Genomic DNA, 26,890 nt, shown 5'->3' with positions numbered 1-26,890 from the left:
GAAGGGAATCCATCATCTAATACTAAAATGATAAATGAATCAAACAGTGGAACTAGTTCCCCATTACAGAAGAGCTCACGGGGCAGCTGATCCGATTTTGGTGACAGGTAAGAATTGTGTTCAGTGTACACTGACGAACTAGCAACCTGGGTCTGGTATCTGGAAGGTTCCAACTGCCAAAATGCAAACCTAAAAGCAGTTTCCTACAGCTGGTGTGGATTTCAAAGCCTTGGTACTGGTCCTCTCTGCGCACTACCTCCTCACTCAAACTGTGCTCCTCAGTACTTTCCCAGGCTGCAGAGGAACAGCAAGTATGTCCAGGGACTGAAGGCAGAAGCAGTAAACAACCATGTTGCCTTTATGTGAAATGCAGTCCTCAAACAAAACCTTACATCTCAGTACAGAAGTCAGAAAGTGCCAACAAAAGTGATATGCTTTTTTTTTCCTACAACGTTTAATCTCCACACCAAGAATGTCTCATTTGTCTTCCCCCCCAACCGCGCCTCTTAAAATTAGGTGACAAAGTAGAAATCCAGTCATGAAAATAAAAAGGCAGTGTTGTATGAGGCCTGGCTCAGTGAGACATACCAAATATCTCAAGCATCTTGGCGTTGCAGGTCAGAAAGAACTGTCCCAGACACTGTGGGGAAAAGACAGGCACTGGAGAGGTAAAGATTCTACACAGCGATCGCTCACACGGAGCAGTGCATTCCTTAGTTATTTTACGAGGGCCAAGTGCAGGGGAGAGAGAGGACAGCAGAGCTGTCATTCTCTGGAATGAAGGTCGGGAACATATACTCGTGAAGGGGAAATTTTAAGTAGGTATGTTTATTATTACTTTTTTTTTCCCAGCAATCTTGCAAGAGGCAGAAGTGTGACACTGAATTGAGTGAGACGAGCGTGTGGGTGGGTTGGCGAGGAGCCGTTCTCTTGAGGCAGGCCGCTGGCTTGTCGAGGAGTGGCTGGTTCCACCGCTGGGCTTTGCTTACTCTTTTGCTTCAAGGAAAAGGGTTTCTTGAGGGAACAACTTTACCTCCAATAATGATTTATTTGGGTCCAGCTGAGTTACCTGAAAAAAAAAAAAAAAAAAACCACACACACACACACACACACACATACACAAATGTTCAGAAGACTGGAACAAGGACTATTTTCTCCACATGGTATTCATTTTATCTATGCATGGTGACTTTGAACTTACTGTGAACTGGCACGAGCATTTTTACATTATCTCATTTCATCTTAAAAATAACCTTGTGTAGGTACTACTTCCATTTTTAAAGCAAGGAAACCAGAGTTCAGAGAGGTTGTCTCTGAGTGTAAGTCAAGTGGGGAAACTAGCAGCATTCGTCCTCAGGGCATAAGTTCTGGAGACTCAACCTATTTCTGGAGGGTGGAGCTCCCTTGCACCCGGCACAGCACAGCCTGGCCAGCAGAACAGGGGCCCTCAGGAAAGATGCTGCCTAAACAGCCAATCAGCATTCCTAGGGACTGCCACAGGCTCAGTTCATTCCTGATAGCAGGGGAGCCTTTTTGAGGTTGATCTTCCTGCTAACACTACATGCAGTAAACTGTACAATGGCCACAAAGTGTCCAAAGATGAGTGTTTCCCTTAGTGAGGGAGCCCTATGGAGGCCTTGCAGTCTCTTGCTTACTGTGGAAAAAAATGAATCAAATGCCATAATGCAACTTTCTATTTAGAAATAACAAAATAATTATTGCATATAATCAACAACAAAGTAAATACAGACAAAATCTTCTTGACTCAACGGATAGGCTAGTTATACAGGGATTTTAATTTAGCTTTAGGGGGCTGGCACTATGGTGTAGCAGGTAAAGCCTCCGCCTGAAGTGCAGGGGACATCTCATATAGGTGCCGGTTTGAGTCCCAGCTGCTCCACTTCTGATCCAGCTCTCTGCTATGGCATGGGAAGCAGTAGAAGATGACCTAAGTGCTTTGGGCCTTGCAACTGTGTGGGGAGACCCAGAAGAAGCTCCTGGCTCCTGGCTTCGAATTGGCCCAGCTTGGCCATTGCATCCATCAGGGTAGTGAACCAGTGGATGGAAGACCTCTCTCTCTCTCTCTCTCTCTCTCTCTACCTCTGCCTCTGCCTCTCTGTAACTCTGCCTTTCAAATAGATAAATAAATCTTAAAAAAAAAATTAGCTTTATGCTCTCCTAGGTCAGGGGCAGGGATTGTTTTCCCAGCCTGAGAGTGACTGTAACAAAATTTTTAAAAGTAGTCAGGATGGATGTGAAGATGAAATGAGAAAAAACATTATTAGCACAGAGCAGGTATTTAATAACGGCTGCTGTGTGTGAGAGCAACTAAGGATGGATGGACACACAGACCAACGGGCAGCTATGAGTGATACGAGGCCAGAAAAACCCCAGAAAGGCTTCAGGCTGCTGCTCTGCTAGATAACATGAGGGCTCTGGGTCTCTGAGGCAGGCAATCTTGTCTTCTGCTCCACTCAAGCCACTTCTAATGAGCTGGCCCTGCTGTCTCCTTCGGGCTGGGGGAGGAGATGCCCTGGGGGCCAAGGCCAAGTGTCACAGGCGAGCTGGCAAGCTGAAGGGGGAATAACACTATCTTCAACTGTATCCATATGGAAATCTGGTATGCCCAGGAGGGTCATCAAGAAGACGCATCCGACCCTAGAATCCTCTCTGCTTATAAGAACCTAGAACAAAGCTCACTCTACTCATATCTCTTGGGTTGTGGGCAGATGGGCCCCGCACAGTGGCAGGAGGGCCCGGCCTGCTGTCTGTCTTCCAGCACAGTGGGGCAAGCTGCTGGCAATGTTTACCTACTTCCCCAATCACCGTGCAGGCCTGCGCAGGCTTCTGTCAACAAACAGAGCTGTGCTGTCTCTGCTTCCCACTCTTTGGCATTTTCTGTCCAGCTGCTTCTGCTATTGTTCTTAATTAACATGCCAGAGCTCTTCCGGCATCTTCTACTTTGTTATTTGTGGTTTGTAAATATGATGTTTGCTGGCAGAAAGAAAACCCGTAATAGTGCCAGAGCTGTGAGTGCAGGCAGGGTTATGTGCTAGGAGGCAAAGGAGGCTGGGAAGTGGAGTATCAGGCCTGAGTTGCACTCTGCCAGGGTTATCAATATGCAAGGTCAGAGATTCATAAATCATATTCCGTTGTCACATGAGAAAACTGTGTCCAAGAAAAGGTAAGTGATTTATTTTTCAGACAATTTAAGTGAGAGAGGGTTTGGAAAGGAGGACCCTAAAATTTCTAGGATACCTATTACTTGCTAGGCATTTAAAGTATATTATTTCATTTAATGCATATCACAACCATGTAGGTAGTGAAGATGAGAAAACTGAAGCTCAGAGTGGATACAATCTGTTTAAGGTCATACGGCTAGAAAAGGCCTGTGAATGTAGCATCATGGTTAGAAAGAGCAATGCAAACCTAGATTCAAATCCTTCTTACCTAGACGACTGTAAAGAAGTTACACAACCTGCGAGCTTCAGTTTTCCCACCTGTAAAATGGGACCACAGTTTCTCTAACGTCATAGGTTGTTGTGATGGTTAGATGGAATAGCGCTGGAGAAGCTTCCACTACAGTTCTTGAGCTGACACGGTGCTCGGAAGGTGGCAGCCACTACTGGCTGGGCACTGCTTTGGGTAGGAGCTGGACTTTCCAGTTTTCAAGCTGAAGCTCTTATCTCTAAATCCTCCTGAAGCCTTTGTTTTTAGCCCAGCTCCCAGCAGGAGTGTTGCCTTCTCTCTCATGTACTGCCTCACTCTCTGGAGACCCCTTTCTAGAGCTTCCATGAGGCTGTGGTGCCAATGGACTACTGCAAAGTGAACAAGGCTCTGCTGGGGTGCTCCCTCCCATGTCCCACATCCACCCATGTTCTCCCTGAGGTCTTTTTAGACAGGCTTTTAAAATAACCAAAGCTAAACTTTATCCATTCTCATTTCCCTGGCATGGACAAATTAACTAAGGGAAACGTAGCGGGTTATAGACACCATGCTTCTCCTCAGCAAGATACTGGCCAGACTGTGATTCCTGTCGGCAGTTTTCTGGGTCCCATTCAAGAATGGCACAGATGGTTCTGGGTCCCAACTGCTTTGTTTCCCAACTAGGCCCCTGCTAATGTGCCTGGGAAAACAGTGGAGGATGGCCCAAGTGCTTGTCCCCTGCCACACACATAGGAGACACAGATGGAGTTCCTGGTTCCTGGTTTGAGCCTGGCCCAGCCCTGGAAGGAAGCAGATGGAAGAGTTTTCCCTGTTTCTGTCTTTTGAATGAATGAATGAATGAATGAATCTGGGGGTGAGGTGGGGTAGGTGGGCATGGCACATGCCAGGAAGGACCTACTGGTAAGGAGGAGCTGAAAAATTCTTCTTTGAGAAACAACCCAAGCACTGGAGATGTCTGCCTGGAGGGCAATGAGAAGTGGTTGTGGGGCTGCTGCTACAGGAGCAAAGAGGGGCCGTGTCAGCCTTCTTTGGGTATCTGAAGGGCTGCACATGGAAGACAGAGCACATGTGTTCTACGCAGCTCCAGTGGGTAGAGCTAGGGCTGGGGAGTTAAATTGTGGGGAAGCAGAACTCAGCCAGGCAGAAACAACTTCTTTTAAAAAAAGATTTATTTATTTATTTATTTATTTTAAAAGTTAGAGTTACAGAGATAGAGTAAGAGACAGAAACAAAGGAAGAGAGGGAGAAAGAGGGAGAGGGGGAGAGGGGGAGAGAGGGAGAGGGGGAGAGGGGGAGAGGGGGAGAGGGGGAGAGGGGGAGAGGGGGAGAGGGGGAGAGGGGGAGAGGAGCCAGGAGCTTCATTCAGGTCTCCCACAGGATGTCAGAGGCCCAAAGACTTGGACCATTATCTGTTGCTTTCCCAGGTCATTAGCAAAGAGCTCAACTGGAAGCGGCACAGCTGGGACTCGAAATGGCACCCACGTGGGATGCTGGCATTGCAGGTGGTAGCTTTACCTGCTATGCCATAACAGCCCCTGAAAGAGCTTGTAAACAGATACAGCAGTAGCTGTCAATGTTGCTGCCAGTGCTTCTCTCTTTTACTTTGCTTCCTCCTCCTGTTTTTTATTTTCTTGTTTTTCAGTCATCATCATCACAGCAGCAACTCTCACTTACTGAGCCCTACCCAAGTGGCTGGAAGCATGGTAAATACTTTGCAGATATAGTTCCTTAACTAGTCTTCACAATGGTTGCATGAAATTAGTGTTGTCATTGATTGGTTACAGCCAAATTTACCATAGGTTATCTTGCCAAAGATCTGACTTCAAGCTCATGATAACCTGAACGCATCTGGCCACATGTGGCTAGCCATCCTGGGGAAACAGAGTGGGAGGGAGAAGTGAGGTTAGTGGACTCCACTCTCCCTAGAGCATTCAAAGAGGGGCTTACTAAAAGGTGATGAAGATAAAGATGCTAGTAGATGCTTCACTGAGCATCTACTTTGTATCAGAAATATTCAAAGCACTTTACATTTACAGAATAATGTAATTTTCACAGTAACCCTCTGAGGTGGGTGTTATCATCATCCCCATTTTACAGATGAGGATACTGAACCATGCAACAGATGAAGTAACTTGCTCAAGGCCTCACATCTATTAGTGCAGAGCCAGAATATGAAGAAAGGCACTCTTGCTTGGGCCTGACTCCCAGATTCTACCACCAAGGGATGGTGCTGAGAGTGGGATCTACACAGAGAAAGAAGCTGGAGAAGATCCTAAGGTTGCTTCTAACCAAGCTATCAGGATATAAAATCTCCACCTGAAAATGGCAAAAGGTCAAGGGTCAAGGGAAAAAAAATTCCTGAAATATTTATAAAATACGAATACAAAAACCCAATGTGAGCTTGTGTTTTGCCATTTACTTGGGACTTTACTGAATTATTGACTCTGTAAATCAACAGAGAAACCCACCCTTTGGGAAACCCCTTAGAGGAGGAGGGGCGTTCTCAGGTACGAGGTATTGGCTGACTATCCAGAGTTAGAAAATGAAAGTCAACCACCTTGACATTTTCTTCACTGTACTTTAGAAAACCTGAATTGATAGATTTTCTTATTAAATTAATAATTTAGCCAATGGCTTTGTGAAACAGTTTATATTAGCAAAAATGGGACATATTCTCTGCCAAACAGAGCTATACTTTTTTCTTTTACTTATTTGAAAGGCAGATACAGAGAGGGAGGGAGGGAGAAATAGAGAGAGTTTCCATCTGCTGATTCACTCCCCAAACAGCTGCAACCAGGAGCCTGGAACTTCTACTGATCTCCCACATGGGTGGAAGGGGCCCAAACACTTTGTCCTCAGGCTCATTAGCAGAGAGCTAGATGGGAACTGGAATAGTCAGGACTTGAACTAGAGCCCATATGGGGTGACAGACATTGCAGGCGGTGGTTTAATCTGTTATGCCACAGTGCAGACCCCAAGAGCTATACTCTTCTCAATCAATTTTCTCTGCAGTTAGAAATTTCACATACATTTTACTTTTATTACTTCTCTGGGTTTCAATTCCTTTTCTACAAAGCATAACATTGCTATTTGGAAAAATGTGAACCAATGAGACAGAGTCTCACCCTTGGTCATGCTGTGAATTCCAGAATGTTAAGGTACTGAAGCTTTTTAAGTGCCAAACAGCCCTTCATTTCTGGTGGGCAACCTGGGACACCGACAGGTGTCTGTGACTGGGCTCAGGTCACAGTTGAGTAGCAGCAGACATGCGGTTCTACTCGAGTTTCTGCCTTGTTCTGGGGATCTTTCTAGCCACATAGTTCGACCTCTCTCTTGTTTTTCATACCTCGAGTATAAATACACTACAACTATTACCACGCTGGGAACTACTTGAGGGCAACTGCTAAGTAATACTACAAATAGTAACAGCAGTGATATTTGTATAGTACTTTATAGTTTGCAAGATCTTTATAAAATATTAACTCACAATCATGTGGGGGTAAGGTGTTATTATCAACCCTTTTTTTATTTAGTTTTGCTAAGGTATTGCTTTTATTTTGAAACTTAGTAAAGGAGTCTGGATCTAGTATTTTATACTTAGGAAAAAGGATTATCTTTTAAAAATATTATCAATGTATTTTAACAGCTTATAGAAGAAACACATTGCAAGAGTACTTGGAAATCAGCCTATTGGACTTGCCTATGATCATACATATAAGTGGTAGAGGCAGAACCAGAACTCAGGCCTTTTAATTTTTCTCATAATTCTCATAATAACACCTCACCCCCTTATACAAGTGGCCTAATAATGTTCTTTCTTACTCCACGAGTTATAGCCTTCAGGTTCAATGTGTGGAATCGGGAAGTAAGAAACTGAGAAATGTTTTTCAAAGTATTTTCTAACTTTGAATAACATTTGCACTTCAGAAAATTCCAGCACCTTCAAGACAGAAAATCTGTGTTGTCACAAGTTTGCTGTAGTATTTATTTGCCTGTTCACTTCCAGAGACCAACTACCACCATTTTCCAGCCTGCGTACCAGGGCCACTGTGACCAGAGAGACCCCTGCAGAGTCTGGTTCCAAGGAGCAACCCTTTGCCACACTGGGAGAACACTTCCTATTCATACAGACAGCAAACACTTCGCTTATGCATGTCTTCCTCCTCCCATCAATGTGAGAGAGAAGCTGGTCCCATCCCTCAGACACAGACAGACCACAATAAACATCCCCAGGCTTAAGGAAATCCATCCGCTTAGTTATGAACTATGTTTCTGAAAGTCCACCCTCTCCTTCAATTCCCCAGCAAGCTCAGTCTCCTCAGAATTCCTGTGCAGACTACTGAGGCTGTATGCCGTCTCATGCTGTCATTGTGGTCCTGGTTCTAGCAATATGACTGTGGACAAGGCACTTTTCTAGACTTTAATTTTTTCATTTAAAAAAGATGTGGTGAGGGGTAGGCATTTGGTGGTCAAGACACCTATATTCCATTTTAGAGTGCCTGGGTTCAATTCCTGGCTCTGGTTTCTGAATCCAAATTGCTGCAAATGCAGATCCTGGGAGGCAGTGGTGATGGCCCAAATGAACGGGTTTCTGCCACCCACATGAGAAATCTGGACTAAATTCCCTGGCTTTCACCCTTGGCCTGGCCCAGTTCCAGTCACTGTGGGCATTTGGAGAGTGAACCAGGAGATGGGAGATCTGTGTTTCCTAAAAATAAAACTTTTTTTTTTTTTTTTTGACAGGCAGAGTTAGACAGTGAGAGATAAAGAGAGAGAAAGGTCTTCCTTTTCTGTTGGTTCACCCCACAATGGCTGCTGCGGCCGGTGCGCTGCAGACAGCATGCTGCGCCGATCCAAAGCCAGGAGCCAGGTGCTTCTTCCTGGTCTCCCATGCGGGTGCAGGGCCCAAGCACTTGGGCCATCCTCCACTGCCTTCCTGGGCCACAGCAGAGAGCTGGACTGGAAGAGGAGCAACTGGGACAGAATCTGGCACCCCAACTGGGACTAGAACCCAGTGCTGGTGCTGTAGGAGGAGGATTAGCCTAGTGAGCCGCGGTGCCAACCAAAAAACAAAACTTTTTTTAATGCTAGGGCTAGTGTTTCTTTGGAGTCAACAGGACTATAGGTGGGCCTTGGAAGTACAAACACTTCGGTTCAAATCTCAGCTCTTAGCCAAGTCCGCGGGATGCTTCCAGTTTCAATTTCCTTTTCTACTGAGTGAAAGGATGATTGTGGGGAATTACACCACAGAGCCTGACATGGAAGCTATAATGATTCAATACTTGTTTTATGTGTTAGTAGATATCACCTCCATGGTTTGAGCTCCCCAGTGGTTGGGATGGTTGAAGTATGATCTAGGGAGGGATAATGGGGTTGGATTTCTACTGCTGTAACCCCCTAGCTCATGAACTATAGGCAAGTTACTTAACCTCTGGTTCACTGTTTCTTTATTTATAAAGTCGAGACATTTTTTTGCCTCCCAGAATTGTGAGAATCTAGTGAGAGCTTATAATCTTTACTATGGGGAATATTTCTTGCTTTTTTAAAAAATATTTATTTATTTACTTGAGAGGTAGAGATACACACAGAGGGAAAGACAGAGAGAAAGTTCTTCCATCTACTGGTTCACTCCCCAGATGGCTGCAATGGCCACAGCCAAAGCGAGGAGCCAGGAGCTTCTTCCAAGTCTCCCATGTTGGTGCAGGGACCCAAGCACTTGGGCTATCTTCCACTGCTTTCCCTGGCCATAAGCAGAGAGCTGGATTAGAAGAGGAACAGCCAGAACATGAAACGCATCAATATGGGATGCCAGTGCTACAAGTGGAGGCTTGGCCTACTACACCACAGAGCCAGCCCCACTTTTTCTTTTTTTTAAATTTTATTTAAGTTATACAAATTTCATATATACAGATTTAGGAACATAGCGATACTTCCAACCCCACCCTCCCTCCCGCCTATACTGCAACTCTTCTTCCTCCTCCCTCTCCCATTCCCACTCATAATTTTTATAAAGATCTATTTTCAGTTTACTTAATGATCATATAGTTAACCCTACACTAAGTAAGAGTTCAACAAATAGTATGAAGAAAAAAAACCATTCCTCAACGGAAGAGACAAGGGCTATAAATAGTCATCGAATCTCAAAATATCCAATTCACTGCAATACATTACATTTTAGGTATTGTATTAATTACCTTGGATCTGAGAAAACATATGCTACCTGTCTTTTTGGGACTGGCTTATTTTACTATGTATATTGGTTTCCAATTGTGTCCATCATGTTGCAAAAGACAGGATTTCTTTCTTTCTTCTGCTTTTTTTTTTTTTTTTTTTTTTTTTTTTACAGCTGAGTAGTACTCCATAGTGTATATATACCATAATTTCTTTATCCAGTCAACGGACATCTGGGTTGATCTTTTTTTTTTTTTTAAGATTTATTTACATATCTGAAAGGTAGAGTGACAGAGAGAGGGACACAGGGACACACACACACACACACACAGATCTTCTATTTGCTGGTTCTCTCCCCCAAATAGTCTCAATGGCTGGAGCTGGTCTAAGCTGAAGCCAGGAGCCCAGGATTCCACCCAGGACTCCCACAGGAGTGGCAGGGGTCCAAGTATTTGTCTATCATCCATTGCTTTCCCACATGCGTTAACAGGGAGCTAGATCAGAAGTGGAACAGCTGGGACTGGAACTGACACTCATCTGGAAGGCCAGCATCACAGGTGGAGGCTTAACCTGCTGAGCCACAATGAGAGCTCTGGGAAAATTTATTCATATTCATGTTTCCAAGTGGAGGGACTTGTTTATTGAGTCTGAGAGAAGAATCTGAACTTAGCCTCTTCCTTTCCCTTTTCCTGAGCTAACCTGCTCTTTTGCAGGTGGACAAGTCTGTCGACTTCAGGGGTGAGAGCTCTATCAACAAGCCCCTGGGCTGCAGATCCCAAACCACATAATCCCTGATCAACTCTTCTGGTAACAAAGGTGATCATTTGATACCCACTTGAGTCCTATATCTATCTTTCAACTGTTCTTATGTCTTTCAATCAGTTTTGAACCAGTTAAATGAAGGGGCATTATTTAATGGCCCTTAAGGCCCCAAATACTTCTAATGAATAAGAAATTGCTTGACAATTATGATTTATATAACATGATACAAGGATCATAGCCCTTTTTTTCTCAAAGTCTTTTTGTTCTTTATTAAAAGATGAGAATGTCAACCAGTCAGGGCATGTATCAACTTTAAAATACAGTTCCTATCTGTAACATATAGGTATAATAAAGCTTATTCTTAAAGAGAAGCTTCTGGGGCCAGCACTTTGGTGTACTGGGTTATCACCCTGGCCTGAAGCGCTGGCATTCCATATGAGTGCCAGTTCTAGTCCCGGGTGCTCCTCTTCCAATCTGCTCTCTGCTATGGCCTGGGAAAGCAGTAGAGGATGGTCCAAGTCCTTGGGTCCCTGCACCCGTGTGGGAGACCTGGAAGAAGCTCCTGGCTCAGGCTTTGGATCAGCGCAGCTCCTACCATTGCGGCCATCTGGGGAGTGAACCAGAGGATGGAAGACTTCTCTGTCTCTACCTCTCTGTGTAACTCTTTCAAATAAATAAAATAAATCTTAAAAAAGAGAGAGAAGCTTCTTTAAAGTTATTTGAGCACAAAGCAAATGTGCTAATAAACTTCCTTCTGAAGAATGCCCACATAATAACTATTATTTACAGCTTTCAAAGCACTTACAAATGTATTAAACGTCAACACTACCCTAAGAGACTGGACTCATCTTACAGATGAGAATGGCAAACCCAAGCAGGGTCATTACCAATACAAAAATCACACGAACAGGAATTACTGGAGCTCTTACTGGAACCTGGTCTTCTCACTTCAAATTCCAAGCTCCTTCTACCCTGAGAGGCATAACAAGGGCTTCATTATGTTAAATCTGCAGATTCTAGCAAAAGTGAATGTATCTGCTTTAGCGTTGTTCAAAACTAGCATTTACTTTGAAGTTGGGTGAACAATCATCTTTTTGGCTTCCTAGGAGTAGCCTATTCTATTAGTTATTCTATTAGAAAAACATTTAATAAATAATTATTAACAACATGACTCCAAAAAAAGGCTATCATTTATCAATTCTATGAGATAAGCATTCCTATTACCTCCATTTTGTAGATGAATTCTCTGAGGTTAAACATGGTTATGGGGCTTGCCCAAGATTACAAAGCTAAGAAAGATAAGGCCAGAATTTGCACCCAGGTATGTGAGCTACCAGCCTAAATCCAAAGCACTGCCCTTCACTGCCTCTCAACTTTTGATCCTACTTCTAAACAGAGAACAGTTACCGGACTAACTGGCTTTCCCTTTGGGCATAAAGAAAGCTGCACTCTGCAGCTGTGTCATGGCTCCTTTTCCTATTGTGGGATGGTCTTTGTCATTCCCAGTAGGAACACAAACTGTCTTTTGTTACTGTCAACTTAGTCCTAACAGCTAATTGCCCATTTTCTTTAAACACCTTTTGATGAGCTGGGAATCCCCAAAGAGGGCAGTTACACCCACAGAGTATCAGAGGGAGAACTGAAGAGCTAATCTGTTGGTCATGTGCTGATCAGGGTGTAAAAAGCCTTTGGTAACTGAAGTGCTTTGCAAACATAAGGGATCACTATTACTACTATTAATGGTAATGAACAACAACAATAAGCACACCACAACAATGCCAGTTGTAGCTCTTGGCAACTTCTCTTCTACCTTTGTTGCAGGTGGTAACATAGCCCCAAAAGGAACTTCCAATCTGGAGAGGTCTCCTTATGCCACTACTCTATGGTTGATCTCCAAATCTGCTTCCTGTGCAGCTGCTGGGCCAATCTGTCTCACTGAACCACAGGCACAGTGGCATTTCCAGAAAATGATGACAGATGCTGTGCTTCCCATTACTGAGCAACTGGGGTATTAGAGAGCGAGGTTGAGTGTGCTGCTGTGGCTATAATGAGCAAGGTGCCTAGGACATTTCCTTTCTTTGCTGAGTTTTCTTAGGTGAGAAGAATGGAGAAGGAAAGAAAATTAAATGAAGAACCAAGGGAGAGAAGGTTTAGGTGACAAAGAGGTGGTGTCTTGTAAACTACCCAGTTGTTCTTTGTTTTCTCACATAATAATGCTAACAACAGTTAACATGAATTGAAAGCCTACTAGGTGCTAACTATGCTAAATATTTTATAAACACCGCAACAATCTGATGAGGGAGGTACCATTATTTTCACTTTAAAAATGACCAATAGAGGCTAAGAAAGATTCTATAACCTGTATAAGACTGCACAGGCAGAAAGTGGTAGAGCAAAGACTTAAAATCAGATACAGCTCCAAAGTCCACGTTCTTAACCACTACCCAAGATTATTTTAGCATTGTAATCATGCATTGGACTACTTATTCCAAGTCTCTTATTTGGAACAACTGTCCTTCTTGTGACTGAAGTGCATGTTCTCCTGTGACATAGTATATTATTATCTTAGGCATCTGGACTAATTTTACTCATCTAGCTCCTCAATTACCATAGAGTTAGTTATTGTTAGAGCTGGATGAGTCTTTGTGAAACAGAAGACATCTCTGTAACATGCGGACAGAAAAGCCCTGAGAGCGGAACTTACCCAATGTTACTCAGTAAGGAAATGTGGACTTTTTATTCCCAGCCTATGCCTTTAGATGGGCTATTTAATGAATAACTCTAGAATGTTAATAATGTTGAAATAGCCTCAATCTTGGCACACTGTTGGAGACACCATGGACGTGAAATAAGAGATGTCACCCTCCCCTTGTATTGGTATCCTTGATGGTGGCATTGGTCACCATTCTATTACACAACAATGTTAGATGGGAAGGCAAGGAGGAAATAAAGGATTCTAACAAGAGTAGAGTGAGGAGGGAAAGTTCTTTTTCATTTAAAAATAAGAGATCTGGTCTGCAGAATGAGCATGAAAATAAAAGAGACAAGAACACCTAAAGAGTATAAAAAGCATAAGAACCGACATGTCTCCCCACTCTGGGAAGTCAGTTCCCAAGATAAGTCCTTCATGGGACCTCGAAGATATCATTTCTAGTAAATAGCATGTTTACTCCTGCCTCACACACCAGCTTGTAAGCTTGCTGTCTCTAAAAGCAGTTAAACAGGGGATAGGCAAATTCAAGTATGGGATTCTGTAGTGTAAGAAGAGAAATCCAGTGCGAATTAGTCCCTGCTGTGTGCCAATAGCCTGGTCTCCTCATCCCCTGGGGCAGGCAGAAGCCTCAGGACTGGGTTGCTTCTGACTCTGGACAACCACATATAGGCCACATATACACCATTTTCAATGTGTGTGGTCACTGCAAAGGCAGGGAAGCATTCATCTAGAGGACATGCCTCACTTTCAGAGGCAGCGCCAAGGAAGGCAGCCAGGTCCTTGTTCCTGGGATGGCTCTTATCAAAGATTGGTCTGCAACATTAACCACCATGTTAATGAATGGAGTATTAAGAAACAAATGACAGCCTGTTCACTGGTTAGGTTCAGAGCTGTTAATTTGGATTCAAAGTTTTTTGAGAAATCCTGATGATTGCCAGCCCCAGAGTTTCACCACTGAGCACTGATAAAGAGTTAGTAAGGCAGTAAGAAAGAGCCCTGGTTGGTTTTACAACCTGGCACCACAGGTATGTCCTTGAGCAAGTAATTTAACCTCTTCTTATGAGATTAAATTCAGGTTTCTCTATGTAAGCTGCTAACATCACCCAACATCCAGCAGTCCCACACTGAGCCATTTCCTTCTGGCTCTTGTCCGTCATACCAGACTTCCACTTGAGAAAGCTAAACAGAATGTTTGATCCTATCCATATCCCACTTAAGAGTTTTTAAATGATTCATTAATGAAACAGGACTGTTCCCTTTTGCTTTGGCTCATTTTCCCAATTTGTTTCTGATAAGGCTCACAGAAGGCCTATAATGACCTGTCTGGATAGTCTGGAGCTTAAATGTCTTATTAGTAAAGTTTTGAAAAAAATTCTTTCTCATGGGCTCCACAGAGATCTGAAGGGGTGCACTAGAAGTGCCCTTCAGGCAGAGTGGCTAGAGAGAAACTGAGCATTTTGGGTGCATTTTAATATCTAAGCAGGGACATGAGAACTGGTGTGTGTGTAACTCCGCACGCAAACACTGCTCAAGAACTGGAGCTTTGAACAGGAGTTAAAAGAGTTGAGTCCCTAACGACATACAAAAGACTTGCTGGTGTGATTTATTCTGATGTATTTACTTATCCAATTACCAAAACAGCAGGAGATCATTAAATTTTCTAGTTACCAGATGCAGCACATTCAATATCTTAAATGTTACCAAGGCTCTCTCTGAGCTATTTTGATATTACATTTCATCTACCCAAAAGCATATGAAACTGGAAGGCAAGAATCATGAAAAGAGCAGGTATTTTCTTTGAAGGCTAGTCCAGTAGGTGCCTGTACAATACCAGACATTTACCAGAAACTCCCAAACTCTTGGGCTTTAGGGAAAGTAACATGAGGAGGAACAAAATTATCTAGGAAGAAAAGTAGTTCTTGAAGGTGGCTGGAGACATCCATTTTTACCTGGACAGTCTTTTCTTCATGGCCATTTCTTATCAGTTCAATCCCTATGTCCTCAGAGGGTGAGAGCGCAGAGTGTCAGAGAATAAGCATCCTCTGTGAGACTGCAAACCTGTCTCCTGGTATATTGCTTCTGACTACCCTGTGATCTTGACAAGTCACTTTTTCATTCTCAGAGTTTTACTGTCCCTTGAACAAGGATGTTGAATTTTGAAATCCATGCATAGTTTTTTCATAAAACACATTTTCATGAAATTCTTGAAGGGTCCTTGTTAAGTATGGATTTCAAAGAATTTTTTCCACCAAAATAAACTTTTCTTCTCTATAAAATTTATTTGAGAGGCAGAGAGACAAAAACAGAGTGCTAGCCGGCGCCGCGGCTCACTAGGCTAATCCTCCGCCTTGCGGCGCCGGCACACCGGGTTCTAGTCCCGGTCGGGGCGCCAGATTCTGTCCCGGTTGCCCCTCTTCCAGGCCAGCTCTCTGCTGTGGCCAGGGAGTGCAGTGGAGGATGGCCCAAGTGCTTGGGCCCTGCACCCCATGGGAGACCAGGAGAAGTACTTGGCTCCTGCCATCAGATCAGCGCGGTGCGCCGGCCGCGGCGGCCATTGTAGGGTGAACCAACGGCAAAGGAAGACCTTTCTCTCTGTCTCTCTCTCTCACTGTCCACTCTGCCTGTCAAAAAAAAAAAAAAAAAAAAAAAAAAAAAAAAAAAAAACCCACACACCAGAGTACTGCCATTCACTGGTTCACTCTCTAAATTCCTTCCTGGACCAGAATGAAGCCGGGAACTCAATTCAGGTCTTCCACCTGGGTGGCAGGAACCCAATCACTTGAGCCATCACTGCTGCTCCAGGATCTACATCACCAGTGGCTGCAGTCAGGAGCTGGAACTGGGAATAAAACTCAGGCACTCTGATGTGGGACATGGCATCTTAAGCACTGTCTTAATCGCTAGGCTAAATGCCTGCTCCAAACCTATCTTTATTTTTAAAGGTTTACTTATGTATTTATTTTAATTTGAAAGGGAAGGAGGGAGAGAGGGAGAGGGAGAGAGAGAGATTTTCTGCTGGTTCACTACACAAATGCTTGCAACAGCTAGGACAGGGCCAGGCTGAAATCAAGAGTGAGGAACCCCATCCAGGTCTCCAACGTGCGTGGCTGAGGCCTAACTACTTGGGCCATCTTCTGCTGTTTAGCAGGGAGCCATATCAGGCCAGGCTGACATATCCCATATCACAGATGTTAGTGTTGCATGCAGTAGCTTAACCTGCTGCTCCACAATGCTGGCTGGCCCCTCCTTGAATTTTTTGAAGTATCCTCATATATCCTTTAAAGCTCACCTCAAATGCTACTTTCCCCATGAAACCAGGCCTGAGTGACAGAGTTTAATCCCCTTATCCTATTCCTGTAATAGTTCTTCATAACTGACAACCTCTCCCACTCTGATGGAACATAGTGACATATGTTTGTCATGGTCTCTCCCTCCTGGACCTTCTCCATTGCTCTGCATGTGATCAAATCTTGTTTGCTGAATGAACACCTTTGTTTTATCTTAGCTTCTTCCAACAAGGCTCCAGACAACATGAGCTGGCAGACTCAAGCTCAGTGTTTAATTGGAATGGAGGTACTGGCAGTGTCAATCCTGTCCTTTGCTAAAATGGCACTCTATACTTTAACCAGGCAAGGGGTCCTACAGGATCTAGCTCAAAGCATCATCTAGGGTCTCATGCTGAGTTACCTGCCTATTGTCTCTCTCAGGCAATTTTTCAATTATTTATGAGTCTATCTCTTCAGTTATGTTGAATTCTGAAGGTAGGTTGAATTCTGAAGGCACAAGAAGTTCCACTGGCCACCTGTCCCTAGGACCTGGTATTCTTCTGGAAACAATATGAGTTCACAAATTTCTGTGGAAAACTGACCTACTGAATGACTGAATGAAGTTTCTTCACTGCTTTCCAAAGCCCCCATCAATCCAAAGACATGTTATTTAGAGGAGCTGTATCCTCAGACCTCTTTGTCCTACCCTCACTCCCAGAGCAGGCAGAGTGTCAGTGACACTGTTAGCAGGTCATTCTAGTAGGTACCTTGGCTCTGGACAGTCTCTGGTCCTAGCCTCAATCAGTCCTGCTGCATAGACACAACAGCTGATAACAGGTTTCCATCAGTTACCCTTTCAGAAGGGACAGATTTTTTTCCCCCTATTTAAACTGCTGTTGGAATTGGCTAATTAGAAGGATTTAAAAAATCTTAATACTCTAAACAGAGAAAACTGGTTCTGAATTATTAAGCAACATTTTCAATGCATTTGAATAACCTTAAGTGACTTAGCTGCCACCTGATCCTAAGCTCTGGCTCAGATAAATAAATGTGAAATATTGTCAAAGCCTCAGCTTATAGAAGCCTCCAGCTACAGTAAATAAAAGCTTAAGTCCCCACAAACTGCTTGGGACAGAGATATTCTCATATAAGAGGAGAGAAGATGGTCTTAAAACCAGCTGAACTAGGAAAACAGCGGTTTTGCTCTAGGGGGTTATCACTGGGGCAGGTACTAGCAGCATCCAGGTTATTTAACCACAGAAACACATAGCAACAGAAGCTGAAAGAAGATTAAGAAAGAACCTATTTTAATTTCTTCGTATTTCAGATGATAAAAATAAGATCCAGAGAGAAGTATTTGCCTTGCTTGAGATGACACAAGTAGCTGAAAGAATAAAGATTTTGCCTTAGGATGCCTGGCTCCCAGCTTAGTCCCCTTCCCACTGCACCATGTTCTTCTAAGAATGTCCTGGTGCTGATGTCAAAATTACCGGCTGACATTTGGCTGCTAAAAGATACCTGAAAATTGGAACCAGATGTGTCATAAAACACTCCATGTTTGTCCCCCCAGATCTGGGAGTTCTACTTCCATGGCCATGCAGGGAAGAAGCAGAATAAAGGAAGGGAGGGAAAGAAATCAGGAATAAATGAGAGTGACTATTAACTCTAACATTACTCATGAGTTTCTGCCTGGTGATTTAGAAAATACAAAACCAAACAAAAACAGCAGATGCACAAATGGCCAGGAACATTTTATTTTTCCTCATGTATTTACTAAACAAATATTCTCTGAGTATTAACGACATGAAAGAAACTGTTAGGTACTGGAATATAGTAACTACAATATAGTATTGAAGAAGACACTGTCTTTGTCTTCAATGAGTGCAGTATAGGACAGAAGTCAGACGAGAAAATGGCACTCCACAACTGAAAGCAGTAAGGAGCTATGAGAGGGGAGCACAAGGACAGTAAATGTCCAACTTGGTCTTAGGTTGGTGATGAGCTTCATGATTCTCTTTCCTCCCACCTCATTCTAATAGGTACAACTATTTTCTATAATCCAGCCATTTTACTAATACTTTTTTTTTTTTTTGACAGGCAGAGTGGACAGTGAGAGAGAGAGACAGAGAGAGAAAGGTCTTCCTTTGCCGTTGGTTCACCCTCCAATGGCCGCCGCTGCAGCCGGCGCACCGCGCTGATCCGATGGCAGGAGCCAGGAGCCAGGTGCTTTTCCTGGTCTCCCATGGGGTGCAGGGCCCAAGCACCTGGGCCATCCTCCACTGCACTCCCTGGCCATAGCAGAGAGCTGGCCTGGAAGAGGGGCAACCGGGACAGAATCTGGCGCCCCGACCGGGACTAGAACCCGGTGTGCCGGCGCCGCAAGGTGGAGGATTAGCCTATTGAGCCACGGCGCCGGCCACTAATACTTTTATGTTAAATAAACCAGTATTAGTATGACACACATACTACTGTGTCAGGCGCTATGTAAAGAAACAATTCGATAAATTACACAAAATCTCAAATAACTTCAAACTTCATGTGTATAATTCTTCTTCTTCTTCTTTTTTTTTTTTTTTTGGACAGGCAGAGTGGACAGTGAGAGAGAGAGAGACAGAGAGAAAGGTCTTCCTTTGCCGTTGGTTCACACTCCAATGGCCGCCACGGCCGGCGCACCGCGCTGATCCGATGGCAGGAGCCAAGTACTTCTCCTGGTCTCCCATGGGGTGCAGGGCCCAAGCACTTGGGCCATCCTCCACTGCACTCCCTGGCCATAGGAGAGAGCTGGCCTGGAAGAGGGGCAACCGGGACAGAATCTGGCGCCCCGACCGGGACTAGAACCCGGAGTGCCGGCGCCGCAAGGCGGAGGAGTAGCCTAGTGAGCCGCGGTGCCGGCCCTATAATTCTTCTTAAAATCTAAAACAATATATATCTTATCTTCACTTTGCAACTACGTAAACCTGAGCCAACAATTTCTGCTTCTGGTATCTGGTTTTCCTAAGCTTTGGGTAAGTTATTTTTCTGTTTCTGCATCTCGGTTTTTGTCATCTACAAAACAAGGGCCTTTTCAAGCTCTTACAGTTTAAAACTCATGTATGAAAAGGGCCTGTTCACACAAGGTTTACACAAAGCCAACTAAAGGAAAGAAAGTGAAATGAATTTAGAAACAGAAAAAGAATCTACAGGTTTGGGATTCAACCATAAACATTAAGCCTTGAGGTCTTGGCTCTGGGTGAAGAGTAGGGTGTGGCCTGGGTGAAGTAGGTGCAGGCTGGGGCTGGGGCTGGCAATGCAGGGAGGCCCAGGGGATTTGGCATGTTGATGCCTGTGCTAATACACTCTGGAACCCTAGCACTGGCTTTGAAAATTACAAGGAGTGTCTAGAAAAGGTTAATCTGCGTATATACATGTTTGCAGTTGTTTGTATTTACAATAGGGTTATTATACAGACTTTAAGTGAGCAAAGCATCTCTGTAGAAGCACCTAGAATACTGAGCACAGAGCTAATGATTTTTTATTCAGAGCTAGACAGAATCAGATTGAATTATAGGTATAGCCTTCAGAAATTCATTTGATTTCTGATATAGCAATTTTGTATGATATAATGCTTTATAAATACCTTACAAATTAAGTTCTGGGCAGAGTAGTTAATTTTGGAAAGGTTTAAATACATTAACATATCTACACATAATCAGTAGTAGTCACTCCATTTTACATTCAGCATAGTATGGGAAAAGGACGTGGGTTTTGAGAACCAAATGCTGTTATTGACTCTTGTTGTGCAACCTTGAGAAATTTAAACTCTTTAAGCTTCCCTATTCTTATCTGTAAAGTGGGGGCAATATCTATCTTGAGAGAACTAATATATCTGAAGCACTCAGCATATAACAGGGACAAAAGAAATGGCTATATTCATTGTTGTCACTCCCTGCCATTCTAAGTCCTTGTAAATGAGTTAGAAAGAGGCAAGGGCAGATTTTATTAAGGCTCTGAATTCTACTCAGCTCCCCTGAAATGGCTGTAATTACCTCAAACACATTTAAAAAATTCCTTTGTGTATTCCTTTGATCCAGTCAGGAGCACAAAATGATGGGTTTTCTCATGTTATGATTGGTTCCCACAATACTTGTGTGTTAGCAAGATCTTTTCCTTTTCTTCCCATCAACTTTATCTTAACAACTTATTTAGATTGGGAATTTATGCTCTAGTATTTTATAAATATCACTTTGTTTTTACAACAGCCCTGTGAAGTAGGTGCTATCATCATCCTTATCTTTCAGATGAGGAAACTGAGCTACACAGAGGCTTAGTGATTTACCCAGCAGAAAACAGGGAATGGCAGAGTTGAGATTCAGTCTGAGCTCCAGATCTGTAACAGCTACCCTATGCTAACAATCACTTGTCTTCTTCAAATCTGCTCCAGTCACCTACAGAGGCATATTCTGCTGTCAAGCCAGCCACACAGCTTAAAATTCTTTATCCTCTGCTAGAAAGCATCACTTTCTCTTGTCCCCCTCCCCCCAGACTCAAGAAATCCTAAAGTGCTACCCTATCTGCCTGTCTTGATTTCTGCCTGTGGTATTGCCATCTTTCTAGTCATTCAGCCTGGGACCCTCCAACTCACCTCTGCCAACTATGTCTTAATAGCCTCCTTGCAACTCTGACACTGCTGTACAGGCACAGAATTCCACCAATCCTTCCTTCCTCTTGATTCTGCTGTTGCCTCTTCATCCCTATTGCTGCCACTTTAGCCTTTATTTTGTCTGTTGCAATAGCCCTATACAAGTGTCTCTCTCCAGGCTCTCCTTACTCCAATCATTCCTGATCAAAACAATCAACACGGCTTAGACAGTGGGAATAAGACATGTATGTGGAATCAAAAGGTCTAGGTAGAGCCACTGCTCTCCAATTTATTAGCTATGTCAATTTGTATATACTACTTGGCAGTTCCAAGCCTGAATGTCTCATCTTTAATACTCACCTAAAGTAGTTCAAAGTAGCACTTAGCATGGTTTAATGAGGATAAGAACTTTGTTCCCTGTTAGTGAACATATAGTATGAATAGATCTTTTCATAGACTAGTTCTTAGACTAGTGCATAGTTCTCAGGATAGTTCATAGAACAGTTCTTCACAAAACAGTTCATTATAATATACCTAATGTCTTGTGCATTAAGAGGTACTCAAAATTTTTTGTTGTATTAATGTATAGAAAGCTTTACAGGATTTTTCATTTCTTATTTCCCTCCATGTCTGACTTCATACTCTAAATTCCAATCATAGCAAACTGTATAATTCCCCAAGCATATGATGTAGGCTTATATTCTGACAGTTTTGTTCCTATTCTGCTTGGCAACTGTCCATTTCTTTTTTAAAAAAAAGCATTTTATTTTGAAATAATTATAAACTCATGTTGCAAAACTAGTAAACTCTTGTGTGCCATTCACCCTGCTCTTCCAATGGTATCTAATATAACTACAATATAACATCAAAACCAGCAAATTGACATGAATGATTCTGTTAATTACATTCAGGTTCTATTCACATTTCATCAGTTTCTATGTATACTCATTTGAATGTGTGTTTATGTGAACATGCAATTTTATCTCAGGTATAGATTTGTGTGCCTACCACCACAACCAAGAGATAGAATGAAACCGAAAAATTTATGGTCAGGGGCATAGTGGGTAAAGCCACTGTCTGCAGTGCCAGTATCCCATATGGGTGCTGGTTTGAGTGCTGGCTATTCCACTTTCGATCTAGCTCTCTGTTAATGTACCTGGGAAAGCAGCAGGAGATGGCCCAAGAGTCTGGAACCCTGCCATCCATATCGGAGATCCAGATGAAGCTCCTGGTTTCTGGCTTCGGATTCGCCCAGCTCAGGCTGTTGCGGCTATTTGGGGAGTGAACCAATGGATGGAAGATCTCTCTCTCTCTCTCTCTCTGTCTCTGTCTCTTTCCCTCTCTCCATAAATCTGCCCTTCACATAAATAAAATAAATCTTTAAAAAAGAAATTATAATAACACTCACCCCCTACAAAACCACTCATTTGTTCTCCATCTCTATAATTCTGTCAGTTTAAAAATGTTATATAAATGGAATAAGACAGCATGCAATCTTTCAAGACTGCCTTTTTTTACTTCAGTGTATGCTCAGTGATTCATTCAAGTTGTATGTATGTTGTTGTATACATATGTATGTATTCAAGTTGTTGTATGTCATTCTGGGGTGGGCATTGTGATATAGCAGATTAAGCCACTGCTTGAGCTACCTGCCTCCTATATTGGAAAGCCAGATCAAATATTGGCTCCACTTCCAATTCAGCTTCCTACTAATGTACCTGGGAGGCAGCAGATGATGGCTCAAGTACTTGAGTTAATTCCATCCGCATGAAAGACCTGGATGGAGTTAGTATCTCCTGGCTTCAGCCTGGCCTGGTCCTGGTTATTGCAGGCCTTTGGGGACTGAATCAGCAGATGGAAGATGTGTCCCAGCTGCTCCACTTCTGATCCAGCGCTCCGCTATGGCCAGGGAAAGCAGCAGAAGATGGCCCAAGTCCTTGGGCCCCTCTACCCACGTGGAAGACCCAGAAGAATCTCCTGGCTCCTGCCTTCAGATTGGCGCAGCTCCGGTCGTTGCGGCCAATTGGGGAGTGAACCAGTGGATGGAAGACCCCTCTCTCCCTCTCCCTCTCTCTCTATAACTCTGCCTTAAAATAAATAAATAAATCTTAAAAAAAAGCTTATCAAATTAATGAATATAGAGTTGTATGTAAAAGTATCTTGAAAGTGGCAAATGCTAGTTAAATCTTACTAAAAGTCTACAAAGCATAAAAAGCACAGGCAGTCATCATTATCTGCAGATTCCTTATTTGTGCATTTGCTTACTTGAAAAATTTTTTTAAATCTTAGAATCAATACTTAGAGCACTTTCACAGTTACTGGAGGACATGTGCTGAAGGGTCAAAAGTGGTGAGTGTTTAGCTGCCTGATGCTGCCATTCCTAGCTAAGGCTGAACAAGGTAACACTCTTCTTTTTCAGCTCTCATACCATGTACTGAAGTGCTGTCTAGTGTTCCTAAGTACAGCAAGGCTGTGGTGTGCCTTAAGAAGAAACTATGGTTGTTAGATAAGCTCCATTCAGACCTGAGCTTTAGGACTTTGACTGTGAGTTCTGTTCTAAAACCAGTAGTTCCCTGAAGCCTATAGAATACAATTCTAATTTCTTAACTTTAAGAACATCACTCACCACAGTCCATACCACTCTCAGAGACATTTACGTTCAGTCAAATCTGTGCATTCTTTGTATTATGCCTACCTTGGCAATAAATGTTCCATGCCTACCAGAGTGATCACCAACTTTATCTCGCCTATCATGTTTGGCCCTTGTGGACAAGACCATGTCACAATCATTGTCATACCCTCCCTAACGTGTAACTTCCATTCATCTACCCTCCTGCCCACAATTCAGTGAGCTGCTACTTTGTGCCAGACCTGTGTAGGCCCTGCAACAGAAACTCTGGATACAAAGTAAATCACAGTGTAGCTACTGCTCTAAATGATTTTACTCAGCGCAGGTCCCAGAGGCCCCTGACATAAATGAGGTAAAAATATTTATGAGGAAATAGCCTGAGAACAGGAGGAGAAAAATATTTCAGGATTGTTTCCAACTACAAAATATCTCTGTTGATTTGGCAAAACAGAAAGCAGATATTTAACACCAGATATTTCCACTTGGCATCATTTTCAACCTTTTGTTATTAGGCATGAAAGCATACTATTTTCTATCTTTACTTGAAAGCTTCCAAACAGTTAATATTAGAAAAATGCTATTGTTTTGATGTGGTTTGTCTTCCAGAGTCTGTGTATTGGAGTCCTCAGTGTGGCAATACTGGGAGATGATGGGGCCTAGTGGGAGGCCCTAGGATAACAGGGATGTGCTCTGAAGAAGGATTAAGGTATTTCTTGTTGAGAGCCTGGTTACTTCTCATGATAGCACTGTTATAAAAGCCTGAGTTTGGCCCCATTCAGGCTCTCTTTGGCCTCCTTTATCAAAATAATTCCTCTTTCCACATGTGCTCCTGCTACTTTTCATGGTGTCCTTATCAGAGATTGCACTATACTGTTTGAACCTTTAGCTTCTAAAACTAAATCAACCTCTTTTCTTTATAAAGTTAGTATGCTTAGGGTACTTTGGTACAGTAATGAGAAATTAATACAACAAATATTCTTTACTTTCTTGAAACCAAAACATAAAAGAGAGACAGGAAGGAGTCAGTGAAGCTTACTATCATACCAGCTATCATTATTAGATTTTTACTCTGTGTTTAATGCTATTTATAAGCATTTTACATTATTTCTTTAATGCTGACAACAAGTAGGCATTGTTACTTCCATTTTAACAGTAAGTGAAGTAATCTAAGATCACTTAGAGAGGAGCAGATCCAAAATTCAGGACAAGCCCCAATTGCCTCAACAGCTTGTGTGTGTTCTTATTTCAGTTCTACAATATCTCTGAAATGTGACTGAACAGGGAAAGCAATGTTAAAAACAATCATGCTTATAGTATTAGTATATATTTGTTAATAAAACAAGCAAAGAAATATCCAAACTCCCCCTTTATTTTAAGTAGCTGGTTTGAAGAACGTGTTCTCCCTGGCACTGAGGCAAAGTGGCTGTAGCCCCAATGACAAATGCAGGGCCTCTGAGCAGACCATTATAGAGTTTGGGGCAAATTTGCATTGAATATGTTAGTATCCTACAAAGGAGGTGATGGACATCTCTAACGATTTCACTTCCCTCAAGTTGTCTTGAAAATACAAGGTTAACTGGTCCTTCTTCTGAGATTATTTTTAATCTCAGCCACAGGACTAAGTTCCATCTTAAAGTGGGAGGTAAAATAAAATACTTTGAAGTTTCTCTATTTACAGAGTTCTTCCTATAGTTCTAGCAGTAAATCCTAGAAGTGATTTTGAGATCTGAATATATTAAAAAAATAACACTACACGTGCAGAGAAGGGTTAATATAGTAGGGCTAATTGCTATTTGACTTCACTGGGAGAAGACACTTGTAAAGTTATATTTCATTTCCCCTGGAATATTGTCCCAAGTACATCTTCTCTTTGTTGATTTTGCTTTGTAACCTTTCAGTCATACACTGAGTCCCAGGAGTTTTGCTAGGGAATCATTGACCCTTGGAATGGTCTAGAGGATTACCCAACACAGCTGATGTCAGAAGTGAGATTGAACAGACTGACCCTGAAGTCCTGGAATATGGTGAAAACTTTGTTTAGGAAAAGAAAGGATGAATGGGCAGGGTATGATGATATAGAATCATCTATCCATGGTATGAAATAGCAACTTAGCTGCTGTTGTGAAAGGTTGAAGTTACCTATGGTTATATAAAATGACAGATCTGGGGCTGGTGGTATGTGATACAGCAGGTTAGGCCTTCACTTGTGATGCTAGCTTCCCAAATTGAGAGCTGATTCCATTCTTGGATGCTCCTCTTCCTATCCAGATTTCTTCTAATGTAACTGGGAAAGCAGTGCAAGATGTCCCAAGTACTTGAGCTCCTGCCACCCATATGGTGGATGGGGATGGAATTCCTGGCTCCTGGGGTTGGCCAGACCCAGACCTGGCTGTTGTGGCCACTTGGGGAGTGAACCAGCGGATGAAAGATCTGTCTTTATCTCCTTCTCTCTCTATTGTGATGCCTTTCAAATGAATAAATACATTTTTTCCAGTTTTTTATGTCATTAACCATTTATTTTTCAGGAAAAGAAGCATCAACTGGTTAAGAAACCTGAGAATGGAATACACATAAACAACAGGTGCTCAAAATTTTCCAATTAAGTTTTAAGTTTGGGTTGATGTTTTAAAGTCACTTGGAACCAAAGAACTTTCAAAGTAGTTATTAAACTGACACTACAAAAATAATACAGTGGGGCTGACATATATGTCAAATTAAAATGTTAATAATGGATTGTAAAATTTAATACAATTCACTGATATGTATTATTTTAGTCAGTTCTTAATAATAGGAATAGTTTGGGGTTGCACTGTGGCATAGCAGGTAAAGCCTCTGCCTGCAGTGCCAGCATCTTATATGGGCACCAGTTTGAGTCCTGACTGCTCCACTTCTGAGCCAGCTGCCTGGGAAAGCAGTGGAAGATGGCCCAAGTGCTTGGGCCCCTGCACCCCAGACCAGAAGAAGTTCCTGGCTCCTGACTTCAGAGCAGCCCAGCTCTGGCCATTGCGACCATTTGGGGAGTGAACCAGCGGTGGAAGACCTCTCTTTCTGTCTCTTCCTTTCTCTCTAACTCTGCCTTTCAAATAAATAAATAAATAAATAAATAAATCTTATTATTATTATTTGAGAGATAAAGTTACAGACAAATTCTTGCCTTTGCTACTGCTCCTTTTGGACTTCTGAATCCACAGACCCTAAGTGTCTGGATCTGACGAAGCCTGAAAAGTGTCCACAGTGAGCTGTTTCATATTTCAGCCTCAGATTGTGCTGTGCTGAGCTAAAAG

General features: G+C 42.7%; 1 protein-coding gene across 1 annotated transcript in view; it reads right to left on the bottom strand.

The window, feature by feature from the left end:
* Positions 1 to 812: 812 nt before the first annotated feature.
* The window catches only part of FAF1 (Fas associated factor 1), a 473,941-nt gene continuing 447,863 nt past the window's right edge, over positions 813 to 26,890 (bottom strand). Inside the window, exon 19 of the mRNA XM_051857780.2 lies at positions 813 to 1,069. Coding sequence (XP_051713740.1) covers positions 986 to 1,069 — 84 coding nt within the window. The 3' untranslated portion in view covers positions 813 to 985. The remainder of the gene's footprint in view (positions 1,070 to 26,890) is intronic.

Source organism: Oryctolagus cuniculus, chromosome 7 (assembly GCF_964237555.1).
Source record: "Oryctolagus cuniculus chromosome 7, mOryCun1.1, whole genome shotgun sequence".
In the NCBI taxonomy this organism is placed as follows: Eukaryota; Metazoa; Chordata; class Mammalia; order Lagomorpha; family Leporidae; genus Oryctolagus; species Oryctolagus cuniculus.
Note: the sequence above shows the minus strand (reverse complement) of the source record. Positions and strands in the feature narration are given on the sequence as shown.